The sequence below is a fragment of the Peromyscus leucopus genome, chromosome 20 (assembly GCF_004664715.2).
Source record: "Peromyscus leucopus breed LL Stock chromosome 20, UCI_PerLeu_2.1, whole genome shotgun sequence".
Classification (NCBI taxonomy): Eukaryota; Metazoa; Chordata; class Mammalia; order Rodentia; family Cricetidae; genus Peromyscus; species Peromyscus leucopus.
In genome coordinates this window covers 38,385,351-38,407,314 of record NC_051080.1, presented here as the reverse complement: position 1 = coordinate 38,407,314, position 21,964 = coordinate 38,385,351, and the positions used below count along the sequence as shown (strand labels likewise).

Sequence of the window (21,964 nt, the reverse complement as noted above, 5' to 3'; positions counted from 1 at the left end):
CATCTGAGCTTTGACTGAAGTAAATGAAGAATGTTTTCACCGGGAACTGCAATGTAGGAAGGAAAACTGCCCAGGATTTCACAACCCCTACAGAACAATTAGCCATACAAGAACCACAGCAACAAAACGGTTTCTCAGTAGAGACTGCAGCCATTGACTTAGCATCAGGCTGGCAACTCCTTCCATGGCCAGCATGTTTAAAGGAAACTTGAGCTCTTGTTAATTCAAGCTGAACTTTTTTTTTTTTTTAAACTTATTTAGGCCCACAATTGAACCCAGGGCTTTGGGCAAACACCCTACTATTGAACGATACCCACAGGCACACAAATTAGAACTGTAGTGTTTTAGAGCTTACAAAGCCCAAATACTCATTCTTAGGCTCCCTCGTGAGAGATGAAGGCCCAGAGCAGACCTGGCTGGTCCAAGGCTGTCACTTCCTCATTCAGCTGCCCAGTGCTATCTCAGAAGGAAGACAAGTGACCCACACTTCCAGACTTTAAACAGGCTCCTTGGGTGTGCCCCTGTGATGCCCCGGTAGGACAGCTCTGTTCTGGTGATGAACAGTGCACTCTTGGAGGTTGTTTCTGGCATTGAAGATGCCCCTTCTCAGGTCACTCTTTCCACATACAAAGACAGCAACCATTCTCCAACTTAACAACTTTATTTGACACAACATACAATATGGCTGTGGAAACAGCAAACTCCCAAGACAAAGGAAAGAAAAAAACCACGGCTCTATCTAATTTATAATTAACAGGAAGGCAAGTCACCACACGAGTAACAAACAGGTAAGCTTTAGGGAGAGTCTTTTCTAGTGCCCATACCTGAAAGACAAAACAAACAACCTCATGAGGATGATGGAGAGGAAGACCCGAAAACCATTAAACACATTTTTTTGTTTGTTTGTTTTTCCAGAAAGGGTTTCTCTGTTAGTCCTATCTGTGCTGTACACCAGGCTGGCCTTGAACTCAAATTTGAGGTCAAAGGCATTCGCTACCACACCTGGCTTAGCTTTAATAGACCAGGTTTCCATGGGCACATCTAAGATCCTGCTCTGGGGAGGCAGAGGCAGGGCTACACCAAGAGACCCCAAGCACCACCAGACCAACCCTCCACACCCACAGAAAGGCAACAGTTGGACAATGAAATTTTGCATAATGGAACTATCAGGGTTGGGTTATAGAGATTTACTAACGCATTTCAGTGGTAGCAGGGATTGAATCCAGGACCTTGCTCATGCTAGGCAAGTATTCTACCACCGAGCTTCACCACCTAGCCCTGGGAATACTTGACCATCGTTTCTGACTCCCATATTTTTCACTTTGACAGACCTAGCAGATTGAAAAAAACTCCTGTAAAATGCTGGCTAATCCCTGTTTATTTTCTCAAAGTCTGGCTTAAAAATAAGGCATGGAGCCGGGTGGTGGTGGTGGTGGTGGTGGTGGTGGTGGTGGTGGTGGTGGTGCATGCCTTTAATCCCAGCACTCGGGAGGCAGAGCCAGGTGGATCTCTGTGAGTTCGAAGCCAGCCTGGGCTACCAAGTGAGTTACAGGAAAGGCGCAAAGCTACACAGAGAAACCCTGTCTCGAAAAACCAAAAAAAATTAAAATAAAAAAAAAAAAAAGGCATGGTGGTACACCCTTTATTCCTACCACTCAGGAGACAGCAGGTGGATCTCTGAGTTTGAGGCCGGCCTGTTCTAGGACAACCAGGGCTACTTAGAAAGACCCTGTCTAAAAAACAACAAGGAAAAAGGGCACGCTCCACCACTCCAGCTGCTGTCAGCTTGAGCCCAGTAGGAGAACGACATTAACCAGAGGACCCAGACTTAGAACCCCAAACAAGGCGAAACACCTACTTTTGGAATTCCCACTCTCTGTTGTCCAACGGACACACCTGCCTCGTTTTGAGCCATCGGGAGATGCAGTGGAAATGAAAGGCATGCTGAAAGAGAAGACAAGTTGTTATGGGTCACTGTAGCCATGACCTACTGTCAACACCAATCACGGGAACAGAGCAGCCACAGACAAGGGGCAACACCCACAGACATCTTAGAACTCTTCTTTTATTTATTAAAATTTTTTCTTTTCTTTTTTTTTTGGAGACAGGGTTTCTCTGTGTAGCTTTGGAGCCTATCCTCTGTAGACCAGGCTGGCCTCGAACTCACAGAGATCCACCTGGCTCTGCTTCCTGAGTGCTGGGATTAAAGGCATGCACCACCACCACTAAGCCCCCTTCAGACTATTAACATGACTCATCATGAAAAAAACAAACAAATAAACAAACAAAAAACCTAAAAATCGAGGGAAAAAAAGCCTTTCTGCATGCTTATAATCCCAGCATTTGTAAGGTGAAGTAGGGGAACCAAGAGTTCAGGGTCACACCCAGTTCAAGACCAGCGTGAGCTGCAGGAGACCCTGTCTAAAACAAGGCAACAAAACAAAAGCCCCCTCAGAATTTCCAAGAGGCAGAACCCGAGATACTTCCTGCAACATCTAGATATTAGGGACAGTTCATCCAAAGACAGGCAAGACACCTGTTTTTAGCTGCCACCTCCCTGCCAAGTATCCTACAGAATGGGGCTTCACCCCTCAGAACAGCAAGTGCTCAGGGCCGGGTGGCTGTGAAGGAGGTTTCAATGCAAGCAGTCCTATCTTTCGACCTCTTAATTTCAAGTGCAGTAAAGGTTATATTTAGAGGACAGTAGTCTACCCAGGGCATACTGACAGCCCAGGTTGACAGAAGAAGTTGACATCTATTACCTCATTCAAGCCCCCGGCAAGCAGGCATGACAGATATTACTATCTGTACTTTACAGACAGGAAACTGAACCCCAGACAAATGACTTGTCTAATTCACAGAGCCGGTTCATACAAGACTCAGAACTAGCACCCTAGCCTAGTCTGGAGGCTTATGGCACAGCATGACCAGGCTCTCCTTTATGACAAGCTATCTGAATAAATTCATCTTTATCTAGATTTTTCATTAAAGAAATTTTTTTCCTTTGGATTTTTCAGAACAGGGTTTCTCTGTGTAGCCATGGTTATAAATAAACTTGGGCCGGGCAGTGGTGGCGCACGCCTTTAGTCCCAGCACTCGGGAGGCAGAGCCAGGCGGATCTCTGTGAGTTCGAGGCCAACCTGGGCTACCAAGTGAGTTCCAGGAAAGGCGCAAAGCTACACAGAGAAACCCTGTCTCGAAAAACCAAACCAAAAAAAAAAACTTGGGGATCCACCTGTTTCTGCCTCCTGAGGAATGGGATTAAAGGCATATACCACCATACCACCTGGCTCAAAAATTCTTAAATTTGGATAAAAGCCAGGCGTGGTGGCATATGCCTTTAATCCCAGCACAGGCAGACACAGGCAGATCTGAGTCCCAGGCCAGCTAGGGCTACACACTGAGTGTCTAAATATCAATTTAACATTACATTTGTGTTTATGTTTGTGGACACAAGTATGCACGGCACTCACATGGAGATCAGAAGATAACTTGTGGGGTAGGTGCTTCTCCCAAGGGGGTTCCAGAGACCGAACTCTGGTTGTCAGGCTCGGCACTAAGCACTTTACCCAATGACCCATCTCAGCAGGCTCAGGCTCACCCTTTCCCTTCATACTGAAGAATGGCACCTTTAGTCTGAACGTGGTGAGGGTGTGTTTCCTCCATCTCTATGGATGTTTAGCGTCCTCTTTGGCTAATGAGGTCTATGACGTGGTCAAAGGGTCTGACAGAGGGGAAGAGTGGACAGGAGTGGGTGGGAAGACAGCCTCAAGGCTACAAGCAAAGCCCTGAGCACTAGTAACGGTCACCCCCAAATCTTTATTCATTTAGTTTTCCTTTAAAGATCATTGTTTTTAATTGTGTGTACGTATACCTACTGTGGGTATATATAGGTGCCTGCAGAGGCCAGGTGTCCACGTCCCCGAGCCGGAATCACAGGTGGTCTTGAGCAGCCTTCTGTGGGTGTTGGGAACTGACTTGGGTTCTTTGGAAGAGCGGTATGTGCCCTTAACCACTGACCCCACATTTAGCTCTTTCTTTTCTTGTTTGGTTTTTCGAGACAGGGATTCTCTGTACAGCCCTGGCTGTCCTGGAACTTGCTCTGTAGACCAGGTTGTCCTTGAACTCACAGAGATCTGCTTGCCTCTGCCTCCTGAATCTAGGATTAAAGGCATGTGCCAACACCGTGTAACTTTCTTAACAAATATTTCTTCTTACTATGTCCTGGGAGCCTTCTAAGTACTTTAAAAATTTTTATTTTCGGGGGTTGAAGAGATGGCTCAAGAGATTAAGAGCATTGGCTGTTCTTCCAAAGGACCTGGGTTCAATTCCCAGCACTCACATGGCAGTTTGCAACTGTCTGTAACTCCAGTTCCAGGGGATCTGACCCCCTCAAACAGACATACATGCAGGCAAAACTCCAATGTACGTTAAATAAATAAATCTTTTAAAAAACAAACAAACAACACATTTATTTGCTTTGGGTGTGCACGTGGGTAGGTTAGGACAACTTGTGAGTCAGCTCTCTCCTTCTACCATGCGTGTCTCAGAACTCAAGCTCAGGTCACAAGCCTTGCCAGCAAGGCCCCTTATCCACTAGGCAATCTCACTGGCCTTCCAAGCACTTTTGAAAAGTTACATCATTTAATCCTGTTACACTTTCACTACTAGCCATATTTTATCCTAGGGAACCCAGGATCAGAGATGTTCAATGTTCTGACAAAGTCCCTTAGCTAGTAAGACAGAATCTGTGACTCCCTGCGTCAAAACGGAAGCTGTGCGTCCAGGGCTTGACTGGTCAGGGCAATTTTATCTCATGTAACTAAGACTATGGTTCTATAGATAAATTTTTAATGTGCCTGAAATAATAAAGTATTTGTTTCATCTCCTTCACAGCTGTCATACCCTGCAAGGCTGTACATTCAGTCCAACCCTGCAGTGCTGAGTATTTCTGGAGCAGCACAGCACGCGCGCACTCTGCATGAAATCTAACTTACACACACAGAGAACTGAGACCTTAACACTCCACCCCTTCACCAAACCTCGTCCCAGACACTTCTCTTAAGGTCTGGTGAGAAGGTGCAGATACTCTCCCAGGACTGTTCTCCACTTTGAAGAAAACCCCTGAAGGTGTCTAAATATTAAACTCTGCATAGGAAAGTAGGCCTACTTAATAATAATAAGACAAACTAGTTTAACTACTGTTTATCTGGTTAAAGGTAAATACTATAAGGATTTAAAATCTGTTTTTATCATTTCTATACCTTTTGGGAGAAAGGTGGGCTACTCATTTTTCCCCTAGTCATTTTCAAGACTGGCAAGCAGGGCAAGCAGCAATACATGCACAAGCCATGCGGATAGGTAAAGATGATTCCTTACATTACAGACGCCCCACGCAACAGTACACTCTTCGGAAGTAGCAGATGCTTGGTTGGCCTGACATTCAATGCCTGTGGGAACAAGAGCAAAAGCATCACTGGACCTGGGGGCAGCTTCCAACCTGGCCAGCCAGGTCCTGAAGTGGGTAACTGGCCATTAATCTTTTTTCCCCCCATTAATCGTTTTCAATGGATGTGAAGAAGGTGAAGAGGGCTGTGTGGTGGCTCACACCCTTTCTTTTCTTTTTAATTTAATTTTACATATCAGCCACGGATTCCCTTGTCCTCCCCCTTCCCGCCCCCCCCCCTCAAACCCTTTCTTAAAGAAACATTTTTTTTTTTTTTTTTTTTTAAACGGGGCTAGGCCTGGGGGCTCATGCCTTAAATCCAGGACTCATGAGGCAGAGGCAGAGGCAGAGGCAGTCAGATATCTGTTGAGTTCCAGGCCAGCTTGGATTCTACAGTGAGATTGTGTCTCAAGCAAAAACAAACGACACCCCCAAAAGACAGACATAGTGTGCATGCCTTTTTCCCTGAGCACTTCAGAGGCAGAAGCAGAAGGAACCACTGAGCTACCCAACAGCATGACTTCTTGTTCTTTTTTGAGAAAGGATCTCATATATATATATATATATATATATATATATATATATGACCATGGCAACTCATATATATATATATATATATATATATATATATATATATATAATCAAGCTGTCTTGAATTTGCTATGTAGTCAAGGACGACTTTGAACTCCTGATCCTCCTAGTTCTACCATTGTGGTAGTCTGAATGTAATTGGCCCCCATAATCTCATAGGGTGTGGCACTATTAGGAGGTAGCTTTGTTGGAGGGGGTATAGTCTTGTTGGAGGAAGTGTTTCATTGTGGGGGCGAGCTTTGAGATTTCCTATGCTCAGAACACTGTCCAGTGTCTTAGTCAACTTCCTGTTGTCTGCAAGGTGTAGAACTCTCAGCTACTCCAGCACCATGTTTGCCTGCATGCTGCGATGCTCCCTGTCATGAGGATGATGGACTGAACCTCCGAAACTGTAAGGGAGCCCCCTCAGTGAAATGTTTTCCCTATAAGAGTTGCTGTGGTTAGAGCTGGGTGTTGGTGGCACTAAGGAAGCAGAGGTGGATCTCTGTGAGTTCGAGGCCAGCCTGGTCCACAGAATGAACTGCAGGACAACCAGAGCTGTTATACAAAGAAACCCTGTCTCGAGGGAAAAAAGAAAGAAAGAAAAAAGAAGTTGCTGTGGTCATGGTGTCTCTTCACAGCAAGAGAAACCCTAACTAAGACAACCCACATAAGTACTGGGATTCCAAGTATATACTATTACACTCAGATTCGTCACAGGTTTTTGTTACAGAAGTTCAATATTTTATCTCATGTGATATTTTGAACACAATGAGGGAAGCAGAGGCAGGAAGATCATGAATTTGAAATCAATGTGGGCAACATACTGAGTTCTAGGTCAGCCTGGCTATTGGCCATCTCAAAAGAAAACAAAAACCCAAAACTTAAAACAAACAAACAAACAACTAAACAGGGCACTTAATCGCAGCACTGGAATGGCAGAGGCAGGAGGATATGAGTTCAAAGCCAGCCTGATCTACAGAGCAAGTTCCAGGACAGCCAGAGCTAGAGAGAAACCCTACTTCAAGAAAAAAAAACAAGAACAAGGGACTGGAGAGATGGCTCAGCGGTTAAGAGCACTGACTATTCTTCCAGAGGTCCTGAGTTCAATTCCCAGCACCCACATGGTAGCTCACAACCATCTCTATTGGGATCTGATGCTCTCTTCTGGCATAAAGGCATACATGGAGATAGAGTGCTCATACACATAAAATAAATAAATAAATCTTAAGAACAAACAAACAAGACAAAAACCGTATACACACTGTATTATGAGACAAAGCATCTAGTGGGGAAAGAACGTGCTGGGGCTCTGCTGTCCACCCAAGAAGCATGTTCTCTCCAATCTAGAGACACACACTGACTTGAAACAAGGAACATAAGAAGGATGAGAGCCCCAAGGAAGTAAGATTTTCTCTGGGTGCAACTTGTGAAAATACAAGGGACAGAGACTAGCATGCACACAACTGGAGACTCCACTCTGTAAACAGCCATGTTTCAGTGATGGCAGCTGCTGATCAGCTCTCCTGTAGCACAGGAAAGGTCAAAGTTCAAACAAACTCTGAGTCATCAACAACTATCAGCAAACAGGACATGGTGCTTTCCAACACACATCTTTGGATCCATGCTTTCCAATTTGGAGTGATCACAGACTGCTAACTCCATTTGTTTTTGTTATTCATCTAGCAAATATTCAGTGCAATTTTATTATGTAGTAGACAACATGTTAAGAGTAGTAAATAACATAGTTACAACAGAAGACCACCTAATTAAATGACAGACATAAAGAAATACTATAGTATATATCTTGGGAACATCTGAGAGACCTGCCCAATAGCCTATGTGTGCATGTGTAAATGTGGAGAATGTGTAGGGGATATACACACATATATTATACACACACAGATGCTGTTTGAACCTGCAAATATAGAACTTGAGATTATATAGGGCTGACTGTAAATTTACTTTATAATTTATTCACTTATTTATCTAATGTGTATGGGTGTTTTGCCTGCACCAGAGAATGCCTGGTGCCCTTGGAGGCCAGAAGAGGGCATTGAATCCCCTGCAACTGAAGTGATAGACCATGGTAAGCCTCCACGTGATTGCTGGGAATTAAACCTGGGTCCTCTGGAAAAGCAGCCAGTGCTCTTAACTGCTGCCATCCCTCCAGCCTGTGACTGCAATCTTGCCAAACAAAACCTAGCTCAGATAAGAGTACTGTATCTCAAACTTTAGCCCTGGCTGGTCTGTAACTCGCCACAATACTCCTGTCTGCCATTGCCTCCTCAAATGCTGGGATTACAGGCATGGACTGCCATTTCTACCTTCAAAAGTAATTTTCTTTCATTATTTTTTCCTTTGTGTCTGGATAAGATGGGAAGAAAGGGTAACTCTTCCTACAACTCATTCTCAGTGGGATCTTGTTGGCTTTACAATGAGTAATTTATTCTGAGAGCTGGGTATGCCTCCAGGACATCATTTTAAAAAACAATTTAACTTTTTATTTGAAATGGTTGATATCAACTTTGGGCAAACTAGTTTAAACTATTTAACTTGATAATAAAAATAAATGATTACTGGAGCTGGGTGGTGGTGCCTCAGGCTTTTAATCCCAGACCTCGGGAGGCAGAGGAAGATGGATCTCTGAGTTTGAGGCCAGCCTGGTCTACAGAGTGAGTTCCAGGACAGTCAGAGCTACACATAGACACTGTGTCTCAAAAAATGAATCAATCTGTTTCAAACACACCAATGGATGAGATGCAGGAGTGCTCAAGGGTTCTGACTGTGCTTTGTATCTACTTGTGAAAAAGAAAAGTCCGTCACACTGCAGGGGGGGCCACCGTTTCTGGAACCTCCTCAACTTCTTCCCATCGCCCTTGAGTTACTTACAAAGATCCATAATGTGGTTCCTGCAGATGGCACAGTTATCAACCACGATATCCCAGGCCCAGAGGGCTACTGCGTTCCACTGCCAAGAGAAAAGGGGGAAACAATGCATTTTCCTTGTAATGTCACCGACTCATCAGGAGTTCAGGTTTCAGCTTCAGCTACCACCTCCCTGGCCATAGGGACTATCAAGGAAAGAATGTTTTTGGATTATACTATTTGTACTACATCCGAGGACAACAGCAAACCACATACATGCTTCCTCATTCATCCAAAGATGGAGTTTATGAACATGGGACTCACTCTTCAATTTTCTGCCTATATTGTACAATAATTTAGGCAGCCACACCAATGTAAGCAAATTAGAAGCATCTCTTTTTGTTTGTTTTTGGAGACAGGGTTTCTTTGTGTAGTTTTGGCACCCGTCCTGGATCTTGCTCTGTAGACCAGGCTGGCCTTGAACTCACAGAGATCCATCTGGCTCTGCCTTCCCAGTGCTGTGATTAAAGGCGTGCGACACCACCGCCCAGCTTAGAAATATCTTTTAAACCCCTGTTTTAAATTTAAGTTAAGTAACACTTGAGTTCTCGGGCAGCTTTTCCTGGCAGTTGTGGAAAGACTCGAAATCTGCAGAAGTATCTGCTCTTCAAGCAGTTTTGGACACACAGCAGGGAGGTGAACAGAATGAACTAAGATGATGACTGGATCATAAAGTGGATAATCGTGGGATAAGCTGGACAGCTGGTTACCCAGTGTCAGTACACAGAACAAGGTCATCACTTAAATCTCACCAGATTAATTCATGGCAAAGCAGAATCCACTACAATTTTCTTTTCCTCTTATCAAACAAACTGATGTTCTCAACTTTTACATGTTCAAACTATTAATTCTAGTAAGTCGATCTAAAAGTAATTCAACTGGCTTCTGCAATTATACACATTGCCAGACACCCCTTTGATGTGACTTCTCAACTCTTCATCTCTTTCAGATTCAACTCACAGTTTAGTAACTCCTACACTACTTTTCATACCACAACATCAACTCCGAGGGAAAAACAATTACTTTTCATTTTTCAGTATGGCCGTTAGCTGTAACTGAGCAGCAATGGCCACACAATCAGACGCCAAAAAAGGGGGTGGGGTGGGGTGGAGTGTGCTCAGCGACACGTTCCAAAAATATTTAAGAAGAAAACATCCCCTACTTCTAGATCTTCATTTTGAACAGATTTATGCAATCTTTCTCCCAAACTGTTGGCAAAGCATGAAGGGGAATAGCGTGTCAAAAGACATTCCACATTATTGCTTTCTTGTTCCCAAGTCATTAGCAATTGGTACTCCACTTTCTTAAATGCCGCAAGTTCTGGGCCTGCTTTTAAAAGAAGGCCCACCACGCTTTTTAATGACTGATTTTTGTTAGAAGGGCATCCGGACATTAGAGAACTATGGGACTGGCAGAAGCTATGTGACAACCAGCAGACATCTCGGAAGGCCCAAGTTTTACACCCGAGACTGTGTTTTAGAGGTGAATGAAGGCCTCATACAATCGAGTACCCAAACCAGGTCTCCCAGGTCAATAGACTCAAGGATGCAGGGAGGGGCGGGGCAAGGAGAACCCCGAAAGGGCTCCCCAGAGCCTCCTCTGCGGTAAGATCCCACCTTCCCGGCTTTCCCCGCACTGCCCCATCCTCCACCCGCCGCAGTCTCTTCGAAGTCTCCATTCCGCCCACCCCACCCAGTCCTTCCCCCACCTCTCAGTCACTTCAGTGACAGCTCAAGCGCTTGGCTCCCGCAACCAAGCCGACCCCGCGTATTTCAGTAAGCGGCTCTGCGATTGGCCCCTCAGCTTCCCCAGCGAAACTAATATGGCCTCATGGAGTGGGCCACCGTCATGCCGATCAAGCCTAAGGCCCGCCCCCCAGCTTCCTTCAGTGGTACCCGGTCCCAGGAACGCCCCGAAAAGCAGCTCTTTCCCCCGCGCCACGCTCGTCCTCGGGCTTGCCAGCCATATCCACGCCTCTCTAGCTTCCCTGAGGAAGGTGCTGGCGAGACCCAACCTTTTTCACTTCAAAGCGCTTCTTGCCCGCTCCGCTGTTGGTGCCACTGGGGGTATCCACATCCATCGCTGCCGCCATTTTGGAAACACACTGCCTACCGCCGGGCCACTGCGCCTGCGCATCGGCTCCTCGTTCGCCTCCTGTTCCCCACACCAGGCGCCTCCTCCCGCACCCCTCTCCTTATTGGTGCGCGAGAAGAAGGGGCGGAGCCTGTGGTCACGCCCCTTAAAGGCGCAGGCGGAGGTTCCTCTTCGCCCTCCGCTGGGGAGTAGGCTGGAGTGATTGAGGCGGGGCCGGGCGGGGTCGGGCGGGGCCGAGCTACGTGATCGAGCCGGTGGGAATGTCCGTGAGATCTCACGCTGCTCGCCTTCGGGGAAGCCCGTTTGGCCTGGCTTCTTCTTCTGGGGCGGCGGCTGCCCCTCTTCTTTTTTGCCCGGACTTATGCCTGGTCCTTTCCCGTAGCGCTGCTCGCCCCCCGATGCTGTGCTGGAAGGGACTTGGGCGGGTCTGTGGAAACCAGAGACTCCACGCGGGCCTTCCTCTGGCCTTGGCCGGCTTTGGAGCTAAGCCGTGTGGCAGACAGTGTCCTGGAGGCCTGCGGCCAGGCTTCCCCGCGCCCGGGCACCGGCTGAGTTCCCCATCAGTTTGGGAAGTGATTTGATGGGGAGAGAAGAGGCCTGGATGTTCTGCCCCAGACCTAACAGAGCAGGCATTCTGCAGCTCTACCTTCACCTTCTCACCAGAAAGAGGAATGCTTAGGAGCCCGGGAGATGCCATATTCCCTCCCCTAACCAGCCAGTCCTAAATGGTCCTCCCTTTCCCCCCATTTCCTGTCCGAATTTTGCTACTTGCACTACTGATTTTGTTCATCTGTAGTGGCTGAACTTTGGGTGAGGCATTCTGATAGTCTTACGGGTCATTCCTGTCGAGCTAAACAAACATGTACTTTATGTCATGCTCTCATGTTTAGTCCCGGCCTCCACGGTTTTATCTCCTAAACCAGCAGAGGCATGGCTGGAGTACATCCCTTGAGTTACCTATATTTTTATTTGTCCTATAATCCTAGGACTTGGGAGGCCGGAGCAGGACTGTTGTGTTCCAGTCCCCATAGTAGGACAACAAAAGAGCTTTATCTGAAATGTCACATACCCTCTTAAAAGAGATAGTTATTGGAGGGTAACGGAGTGTGTGCTGTTGATGTCATTGCTGAGCAGGGCAGAAAGACCACCACAGCTTTAACTTGCACAAAGAAAATGTGTGTGAGTGTGTGAGTGTGTTCGCCCGAGTTCTACCGACCATGTTAAAACTGTCACTGATGTATTATGTGTTAACAGACCTTCTACGGGGATCCTAGAATCCATAATTAAGATACTGAGGACATATTTATCCATTATTCAACAGATATCTTGAGCATGTACCAGGTTTTAATTTTTGTTTTATTCTTTCTTTCTTGTATTTTTGTTTATTTGTTTGTTTTTTCTTTTCTTTTCTTTTTTTTTTTTTTTGAGACAAGGTTTCTCTGTGTAGTTTTGGTGGCTGTCCTGGATCTTGCTCTGTAGACCAGGCTGGCTTCGAACTCACAGAGATCTGCCTGGTTCTATCTCCAGAGTGCTGGGATTAAAGGCGTGTGCCGCCACCACCCAGTAACAATTTTTTTTTTTTTTTTTTTTTTGGTTTTTCGAGACAGGGTTTCTCTGTGTAGCTTTGCGTCTTTCCTAGAGCTCACTTGGTAGCCCAGGCTGGCCTCGAACTCACAGAGATCCACCTGGCTCTGCCTCCCGAGTGCTGGGATTAAAGGCGTGCGCCACCACCGCCCGGCTCAAATCTTAAAATAAATAAATAAATAAATAAATAAATAAATAAATAAATAAATAAATAAATAAATAGGAAAGGAAGGGAGGAGGAAGCCAGGCAGTGCTGGTCTACAGAGCGAGATCCAAAACAGGAAGCAAAACTACACAGAGAAACCTTGTCTTGAAAAACAATACAAAACAAAACAAAAAAATTATTTGTTTTATTATGTATACAGTGTTCTGCCTGCATGTGTCCCTGCAGGCCAAAAGAGGGCACCGGATCTCATTACAGATGGCTGTGAGCCACCATGTGGTTGGTGGGAATTGAACTCAGGACCTTCGGAAGAGCAGCCAGTGCTCTTAACCTCTGAGCCATCTCTCCAGCCCCAATTTTGGCTTATTCTTATTATTTATTCTTATTTTTGAGAAAGGGCCTCACTTTTTAGCCCAGGCTGGCCCTGAAATTGGGGCAGTTTTGTTGCTGGAGAGAGAAGGGCTAAGCCACGGTGTTCAGCTCTACCAGGTCCTATTTAAACAGGAAAGCCACAGTGACAAGGTCAACTCTTAGTAGGGAAATGAAGCTCAAATCAACAACATCAGGAGGCCTCAGGTAGCAATGCATGCTACAAAAGACAAGATGGTGAGACTGAGGGGAGGGGCAGCAATGTGTCTTGATTAATAAGCACACGTTTTTAAGAAAGGCACTGGGCCGTTTTGTTATCGCGTGAACATTAGAAATGGTAGTTACACAAACCTAGATGGGGTACCCTATTACATACTGAAGCTGTGTTGTTAGCTGAGTGCCCCCAGGCTCCAAACCTATCTGTCACTTTACTGTTTCTGTGCTGAATACCGTAAGCAAGTTTAACACAATGATATTTGTAGACCTAAACGAAGCCAATGTTCATCAGAAATACACTATCAAAGTCCTGGCTGGGCTGGAGAGATGGCTCAGTGGTAAAGAGCACTGGCTGCTCTTCCAGACAACCCGGGATCAGTTCCCAGTACCCACATGGCAGCTCACACCTGTCAGTAACTCCAGTTCCAAGATTCCTGACACCCTCACACAGACATACATGCTAGCAAAACACCAATGTACATAAAATAAAAACAAAGTCTATTAAAAGTAATTTTAAAAAGTGCTGTTTATATAGCTCAGTTGTAGGGCACACAAAGTTCTGCATTATACCCCCAGCACTGTAATAAACAAACAGGTATAAAAAATGATGGGTGGGGCCGAGTGTTGGTGGCGCACACCTTTAATCCCAGCACTAGGGAGGCAGAGGCAGGAGGATCTTTCTGAGTTCGAGGCCAGCCTGGGCTACACAGAGAAACCCTGTCTCGAAAAACCAAAAAAACAAAAACAAAAACAACAACAACAAAAACCCAAACAACAACAACAACAAAAAAAACCCTGATGTGTGGGCTGGAGAGATGGCTCAGTTGTTAAGAACACTTGCTGCTCTGCAGAAGACCCAGGTTTGGTTCCCAGTGCCCATGTGATGGCTTACAATCATCTGTAATTTCAGTTCCAGGGGATTCAGTGCCCTCTTCTGGCCTCTGTGGGTACATAGTACACACCACGTACATGAACATGGTACAGACACATACCTACAGTCATTCATACACATAAAATAAAAACAAGATCTTAGAAGAGAAAAATAAATGGGCCTGGGGAGATGGTTCAGCAGTTAAGAGCATTGGCTGCTCCTTTAGTGGACCCAGGTTCAATTCCCAGCACCCACATGGCGGCTCACAACTGCCTGTAACTCCAGTTCCAGGGGATCCATCCCACCAGGCATGCATCATGTATGTGATACACACATCTATGCAGGCAAAATATACATACACTTAAAAATAAAATAATAAATCTGAGAGGGAGAGAGAGAGAAAGAGAGAGAGAGAGAGAGAGAGAGAGAGAGAGAGAGAGAGAAAGAGAGAAAGAGAGAATGATGGAAGGAGAGCTGATTCCAGCACATTTTCCTCTGAGCTCCACATGTGTACTGAGGGATACATGTGATGTACATATGTCATTCACACACACATAAATAACATGGAGGGCTGGAGAAATGGATCAGTGGTTAAGAGTCCTTTGCTACTCTTCTGAGTGTGACTAATAGCACCCATGTTAAACAGCTTACAACCAGCGCTGAAGGATCTGACACCTTCCTCTGGCTTCCAAGGGCACCCACATATACATGGCATACACAAACACAGTGGCGCAATACATATAAATAATAAAAATAGCCAGGTGTGTGGTACACACCTTTAATCCCAGTCCTCAAGAGCCAGAGGCTGGCTGGTCTCCATGAATTTAAGGCCAGCCCCTTTTACAGAGTTCTGGGCCAGCCAGGGCTATATAGCAAGACCTTGTCTCAAAAAGAAACACAAAAATTAAAAATAGCTCTTTAGCCGGGCGGTGGTGTGTGGGAGCCCGTTCTGGGGTTCCTCGTGGCTTTACCCAGCAGGTCCGAATAGAGGATGATCAGGACCACGGGCCTGAGTGCAGGTGTCTGAGATGGCCTGCACTTGGCTGTGCTGGGGGAGGAGGTCTTTTGCCCCACCCCTTGGTGTCTCTATAAAAACCCTGGACCAGAGACAGTCCGGGCCCGTTGGAATAGGTTTCAGGCCCTCTGGAGGCTATCCTTTATTTTCTGTCTGTTTATCTCCACAAGATTCTCCACTATAAATCCTTCTATCTAATATTTCCTGCTGATCGCACTCAAGAAAACTCTGGGAAGCTGTGGGGGTGGTGGGTAAACGCCCCACAGTGGTGGCGCACGCCTTTAATCCCAGCACTCGGGAGGCAGAGCCAGGCGGATCTCTGTGAGTTCGAGGCCAGCCTGGGCTACCAAGTGAGTTCCAGGAAAGGCACAAAGGCACAAAGCTATACAGAGAAACCCTGTCTCAAAAACCAAAAAAAAAAAAAAAAAAAAAAAAAAAAAAAAAAAAAAAGAAAAAGAAAAAGCTCTTAAAATGAATTAAGAAGACACAGTACACATGTGTACAGGACATTTATCATAAAAGAAGTCTTCAAGACTGGAAGTCGGTTGAATCAATGCACTAATGAGAAGCCCCGTGAGTGTGAGTTCCTGAAAGTCTTTAGCGCGACCATAGTGTCTGACTTTTGTTAGTGTCTTTTTGAGACAGAATCTCAGGTGTCCAAGGATGGCTTGGAACTCCTTGTGGAGCTAGAATGGACCTTGAACTTCTGATCCATGTTCTTCCACAGCCCTTGCGCTAGGACTAGAAGCATGCACCACTGTGCTCAGTTACGCAGTGCTGGGGCCTGGATTCAGGCCTTGTGCATGCTGAACAGCACTCTACCAGTGGTGCCACACTGCCACCCCATTTGATCTCCTCCAAAAACTTAGCCAAATCAAAGGAATCTTTAAAACTCATCCCTTTCATCCTCTCTGTCTACAGTCTGAACCAGAAAAGTCCTTGTCAGGAGTATGCCTGTTGATTATTTTTATTAGACTATATTAAGAATATTAGTATTATTCTTACTTTTAGCTCCACACCCTACACATCTTTGTCCAGATTTTTGTTCCCTACCATATATTCACTAGGCCAGAGGCATATTCACTTATGGGACCATGTTTCATACGGTCTGTTAATGACCAAGTGCCCTTGTGCTGGGATTAAAGGCTCTGCCACCATGACCATTTTGGCTGGGGATTGAATTTAGGGGTTTATGTCAGGCAAGCACTCTACCAACTGAACTACATCCCCATTCCTGTACTTCTTATTTCATTTATTTGTGTGTGTGTGTGTGTGTGTGTGTGTGTGTGTGTGTGAAAGAGAGAGTGCACGTGTGCATTTCTGTATGCACTGGGACTCAGGGAAGGGAGGTATCCACCTGGTTTTCTGAGACAGGGTCTCTCACTAGCCTTGAAGGCTGGGCTGTCTGGGCAGTGAGCTCCAGCTTCATTGCAGGTGGTTATGGGGTTTGAACTCATGTTCATGCTTATAAGACAAGCTGCCCTTTTTGATTCAAGGCCGCTCTATGTAGCTCTGGCTGTCCTGGAACTTGCTATGTAATCCAGGGTAGCCTTGAACTCACAAGAGATCGGTCTGCCTCTGTCTCTCAAGTGCTGGGATTCAAGAAGACTGGGTCTTGCTATGTAGTTTATGTTGATCTGGAATTCACCATCTTCCTGTCTCGTCCTCACAAGTAATGGGATTTCAGGAAGGCACCACCACACCCAGATTTAAGTTTCCAGTTTGTATCTTGGAAGAATGTATTATAGAGATGTAAGAAGGGAGCAGCATTAATTAACATGTCCTTTGCTTTGGTAGCATTAGAATGGGATTTGGATGATTTTTAGGGCTCAATTATTATTTTTAAGACAGGGTCTCACTATTGCTGTGGAATAATCCTCTCGTACACTGTAAAGATTTGTTTGGCCAGTAGCCAGGCAGGAAATATAGGCAGGGTGACCAACCAAGGATGATGGGAAGGAGAAGGGCAGAGTCAGTCAGACACAGAAGGAGCAGGAGATGAATGTGCTATACTAATAAAGGTACCACCACATGGCAGAGCAAAAATAAGGAATATGGGTTAACTTAAAATGGAAGAGATAGTTAGTAACAAGCTGAGTATTTACAATTAATATAAGCCTCAGAGTGGTTATTTGGGAATTGGTGGGAAGGAGAGAAAGACCCAACTACATACTATGTAGTCTGCCTGTCCTGGAACTCTGTATGTAGACCAGGCTATCCTCAAAATCATAGTGGTCCACTTGCCTCTGCGTCCCAAGTGATGGGATTAAAGGCGTCTGACACTATGCTCAGCTCTTAGGGCTCCTTTAAACTGTGGAAGTCTCACATATTTGGATGTGGTGGCACCTGCTTGTCACTCCAGTACTTGGAAGGTGGAGGCAGGAGAATTAGGAGACCAATGTCATCCCTGGCTACATACTGATTTAGAAAGGGAGAGAAGAGCCTGGCGGTGGTGGTGCACACCTTTAATCCCAGCATTCCGACAGGCAGAGCCAGGCAGATCTCTGAGTTCGAGGCCAGCCTGGTCTACAGAGTGAGTTCCTGGACAAGCTCCAAAGCTACAGAGAGAAACCCTGTCTCAAAAACAAAAAATCACCCCCCATTCCCCCCCACTCCCCCGCAAAAAAAAAGAACCAGGGTTCTAAAAACAGAGCAGAGAAATGAACGGAAAGCCATGGCAGGCGTCCTCCTCTCGCCTTCCCTGGAAAGGTTCTCCCGTCTAGGGATGGAAAGGGGATGTCGGCTACAGTCTAACTGAAGTCGACTCTGGGTTGGAGATGATGTCACTCCAGAGTGTAAGGGTGAGGCGAGGTGAGCCAGCTGTGTGACTATACACCAGCACGCCAGCTTCAGTCAGGAGACACTGATTGAAATTCTACAGCCTGTGGCATACGCCTATAATCCCAGCACTTGAGAGGTGGAGGCAGGAGGATCTGTTGGTTTGAGGCCAGCCTGGTCTACAGAGCAAGTTTCAGGACAGCAAAGGCTACACAGAGAAACCCTGTCTTGAAAAACCAAACATATCAAAACAAAAACAAAAAAACCCTCAACAAAGCCCTGGGTTCAATCTTCAGCACTACAAAAACAAAAAATATATATCTGTAGTTCCAGCACTCAGGGCATGAAAGCAGGACTATCAGAAGTTAAGGTTTTCCTCAACCTTAAACTCATAGTGAGTTGAGTTCTGTTGAGCATGGTGTGGTGGTTTGAATAAAAATGGTCCCCCTAGGACCATAGGGAGCTTTATTGGAGTAGGTGTGACATTGTTGGAGGAAGTATGTCACTGGGGGTGGGCTTTGATGTCTTAGATACAGCTGCACGTGTTGGCACATGCCTTTAATCCCAGCACTTGGGAAGCAGAGGCACGTGGATCTTTGTGAGTTCAAGATCAGCCTGGTCTACAGAGAGACGCAAAGCTACACAGAGAAATCCTGTCTCGAAAAACCAAAAAAAAAAAAAAAAAAGAACACATGATGCTCAAGCCTGACCAGTGTGGCAGTCTCTTCCAGCTGCCCGTGGATCCAGATGTAGAACTCTCAAGCTACTCACCAACACCATGTCTGCCTGCACGCTGCCCTGCTTCCCACCATGATGATAATGGACTAAACCTTTGAACTGTAAGCCAGCCCCAATGAAATGTTTTTCTTTATAAGAGCTGCTGTGGTCATGGTGTCTCTTCACAGCAATAGAAACCCAAACCAAGACACACAGGTTCATGAGACAGTTTTTTTTTCTTTTCTTTAAAAATGTGTTTCTGTTGGCTCTCGTAGCACAATGCTCAGAAGGTGCTGGGGAAGAACTGTTGTCAACAGTGTTACTCAGCTGTGGGTACTGTGTGCTGTACCATCAACCTATCGGGCAAGATATACCCATGGACGCAACAGTGGCATAACTTACAGGGGTAACCAACCTTTTTTTTTTTTAATTGGATTTGAGGCCTGTTCCACTGGAGGGAATTCATACCAGGTACTGTAAACCTGGTCAAAAGCGTGTGGCTGGCGAGGCTATTAACCCTAGTGGGGACACTACTTCTGTTTTGCCAAAATGGACATCGTGTGCCTGTCCAATTGCCCTCTAATAAGTTTTTGCTCAAAGACTAGTGCTGCTATCAGCTTTGGTCAGAGCAGCTTCTTTTTCACAGTGTGTAGTGGTTAACGTTGGGACTTATAACTGGTCAATGTGAAGAGAATACGTGCTTGTTGAATGAGCATCCCTAGGATGGGGTATCAATATCACTTCCTCCAAGGCTCAGGGAATACTGTGGTAGGAGTGGAGAGAATGTAAGGCCAGATGAAAGGGTGGAGTGTTGTGGAATGCTGTCTTCCAGGTAGGACATGGCCACTCCGCCCTCCAATGCTCAGCAGCTGTGATCACCTGCACAAGGCTTGCAGCAATTGGGTCCATCAACATTCCTTCATGGAGGCTCCCTCCAAGGATCTACAGGGAGTTAATGATAGCTGGACAAGGGAGAGACACTTCCTCTGTGATGTTGCCACTAGTAAGATGCCTGTTCTGTAATTGACCTCTTACCTATATTCCTGTAAGTAGCCCTTGAAACTCATTAAGTACACACATACACACAAACAAAAACAAAAACAAAACAAAACAAAAAAAAAGTGAGCATAGAAAGGGGATTAGCTGGGAAGAAGAAGATCCATGGGAGTAGGAAGGAAGAGAACAGAGCATAATGGATAGTGAATCAAACTACATTATTTACAGGCTGGAGAGATGGTTCAGCAGCCAATAACACTGGCTGCTCTTCCAGAATACCAGGGTTCTATTGTTATCACCCACATGGTGGCTCCTAACTGTAGGTAACTCCAGTTCTAGGGGATCTGATGCCCTCTTCTGACCTTCACAGTACTAGTACACATGTAGTGAACAGACACACATTTAGGCAAAACAGCCATATGAATAACATTTAAAAACCTATATACATGCATCAAAGTATCATAATAAAACCATATGTATAAGTATGTTCATATTATTTTAATATATAATTTATGCTAATAAAACAAAAGAAGGCTGGAGAGATGGCTCAGATACTTAAGGACACATGGTGGGTGTGGTAGGAGGCAGAGGCAGAGCCAGGTGAATTTCTCTGAGTTCAAGCTCAGCCTGGTCTGTATAGAGAGTTCCAGGATAGCCAGGGCTACAGAGACCCTGTCTCAAATCAGAAAACTTTCAAAAGATTATTAGAGAGTTATACTGGACCTGGTGGAGTATGCATGTAATTCAGCATTCAGGAGGCCAAGGCAGGAAGTTTCATGCCAGCGTGAGCTACACAGCAATACCTAGTCTCAAAATAACAATACAAGAGCAGGGGGTTGGTAAGTGGTTATGTTCATTTTCTGAGATATGGCGAACATCAACTTTACCAATTACATCATGCCATTTTAGATAGCAGAACATCTAGGCAGCGTCTTGACTAAAGATGGGAAGATTTTTTTGTTTTGTTTTTCAATATAGGGTTTCTCTGTGTAGTATTGGTTGTCCCGGAACTCACTCTGTAGACAAGTCGGGCCTTGAACTCATAGAGATCTGAGAGTGCTGGGATTAAAGGCGTGTGCCACCACCACCTAGCTTTTTTAAAAATAGTAATTTATTTTTATCTTATGTGCATTGGTGTTTTGCCTGTATGTATGTCCCCTAAAACTGGAGTTATAGTTGTGAGCCACCATGTGGATGCTAGGAATTGAACCCGGGTCCTCTGGAAGAGTTGCTCTGGAAGGGTATGTGATCTGGTTTAGCAGGTAAAGGTGTCGGATGATAAGAGTTCTATTCCCAGACCCCCGTGGTAGATGGAGAGAGCCAACTTCTACAAGTTGTCCTTTGTCTCCTCTTATCCCATGTGTACACACACACACACACACACACACACACACACAAATAAATAAATTTATTTAAAAAGGAAAATAAGCCAGGTGGTGGTGGTGGTGGTGGTGGTGGTGGTGGTGGTGGTGGTGGTGGTGGTGGTGCACACCTTTGATCCTAGCACTCAGGAAGCAGAGGCAGGATATCTGTAAATTCAAGGCCACGGAGAGAGTTCCAGGACAGCCAGGGCTACAAAGGAAAATAAAGAGCCCTAGAAGACACCAATTCTGTCCTTTGGATGGAGCTTGGCATGGCTTACCTTGGAGAACATCCTTACCTGTCACTTGTCGCCTGTTACCAGGAGCCCTAGCTTCATTGAAATATGGCCAGGAAGGTACACTGTCCTTGGGTTACCTATTTTAGCAGAGCTTTTGGGTGAACTGTTCCTCAATGAAGATAAGGATCAGTCACTGTTCTGTTGCTGTGAAGAGACACCATGACCAAGGCAACTCTTACAGAAAGGTTTTAACTGGGGGCTTGCTTACAGTTTTGGAGGGCTAGTCCATTACCATCATGGTGGGAAGCAGACAGGCTCGGTGCTGGAACAGTAGCTGAGGGTTTTAGGAACTGATGTGTAGGTAGCAGGAGGCAAGATTGGGCCTGGTATGGGCTTTTGAAATATCAAAGTCCACCCCAATGACACACCTCCTCCAACAAGGCCACACCTCCTCCAATAAGAACAGATCTCCAAATCCTTTCCAAACAGTTCCAGGAAGTGAGATGAGGCTGTAACTCTTCTTCTTCTTTTTTTTTTTTTTTTGGTTTTTCGAGACAGGGTTTCTCTGTGTAGCTTTGCACCTTTCCTGGGACTCACTTGGTAGTCCAGGCTGGCCT

General features: G+C 45.6%; 1 protein-coding gene across 1 annotated transcript; it reads right to left on the bottom strand.

Annotated features, from left to right (window-relative positions):
• Positions 1–642: 642 nt before the first annotated feature.
• Positions 643–11,096, bottom strand: Rbx1 (ring-box 1). The gene is made up of 5 exons (XM_028871212.2): positions 10,959–11,096; positions 8,909–8,987; positions 5,380–5,450; positions 1,859–1,944; positions 643–824 (listed from the first exon to the last, which is right to left on the bottom strand). The coding sequence occupies exons 1-5, from the start codon at positions 11,034–11,036 to the stop codon at positions 812–814; spliced, it is 327 nt and encodes a 108-aa protein (XP_028727045.1). The 5' UTR covers positions 11,037–11,096; the 3' UTR covers positions 643–811.
• Positions 11,097–21,964: the final 10,868 nt, after the last annotated feature.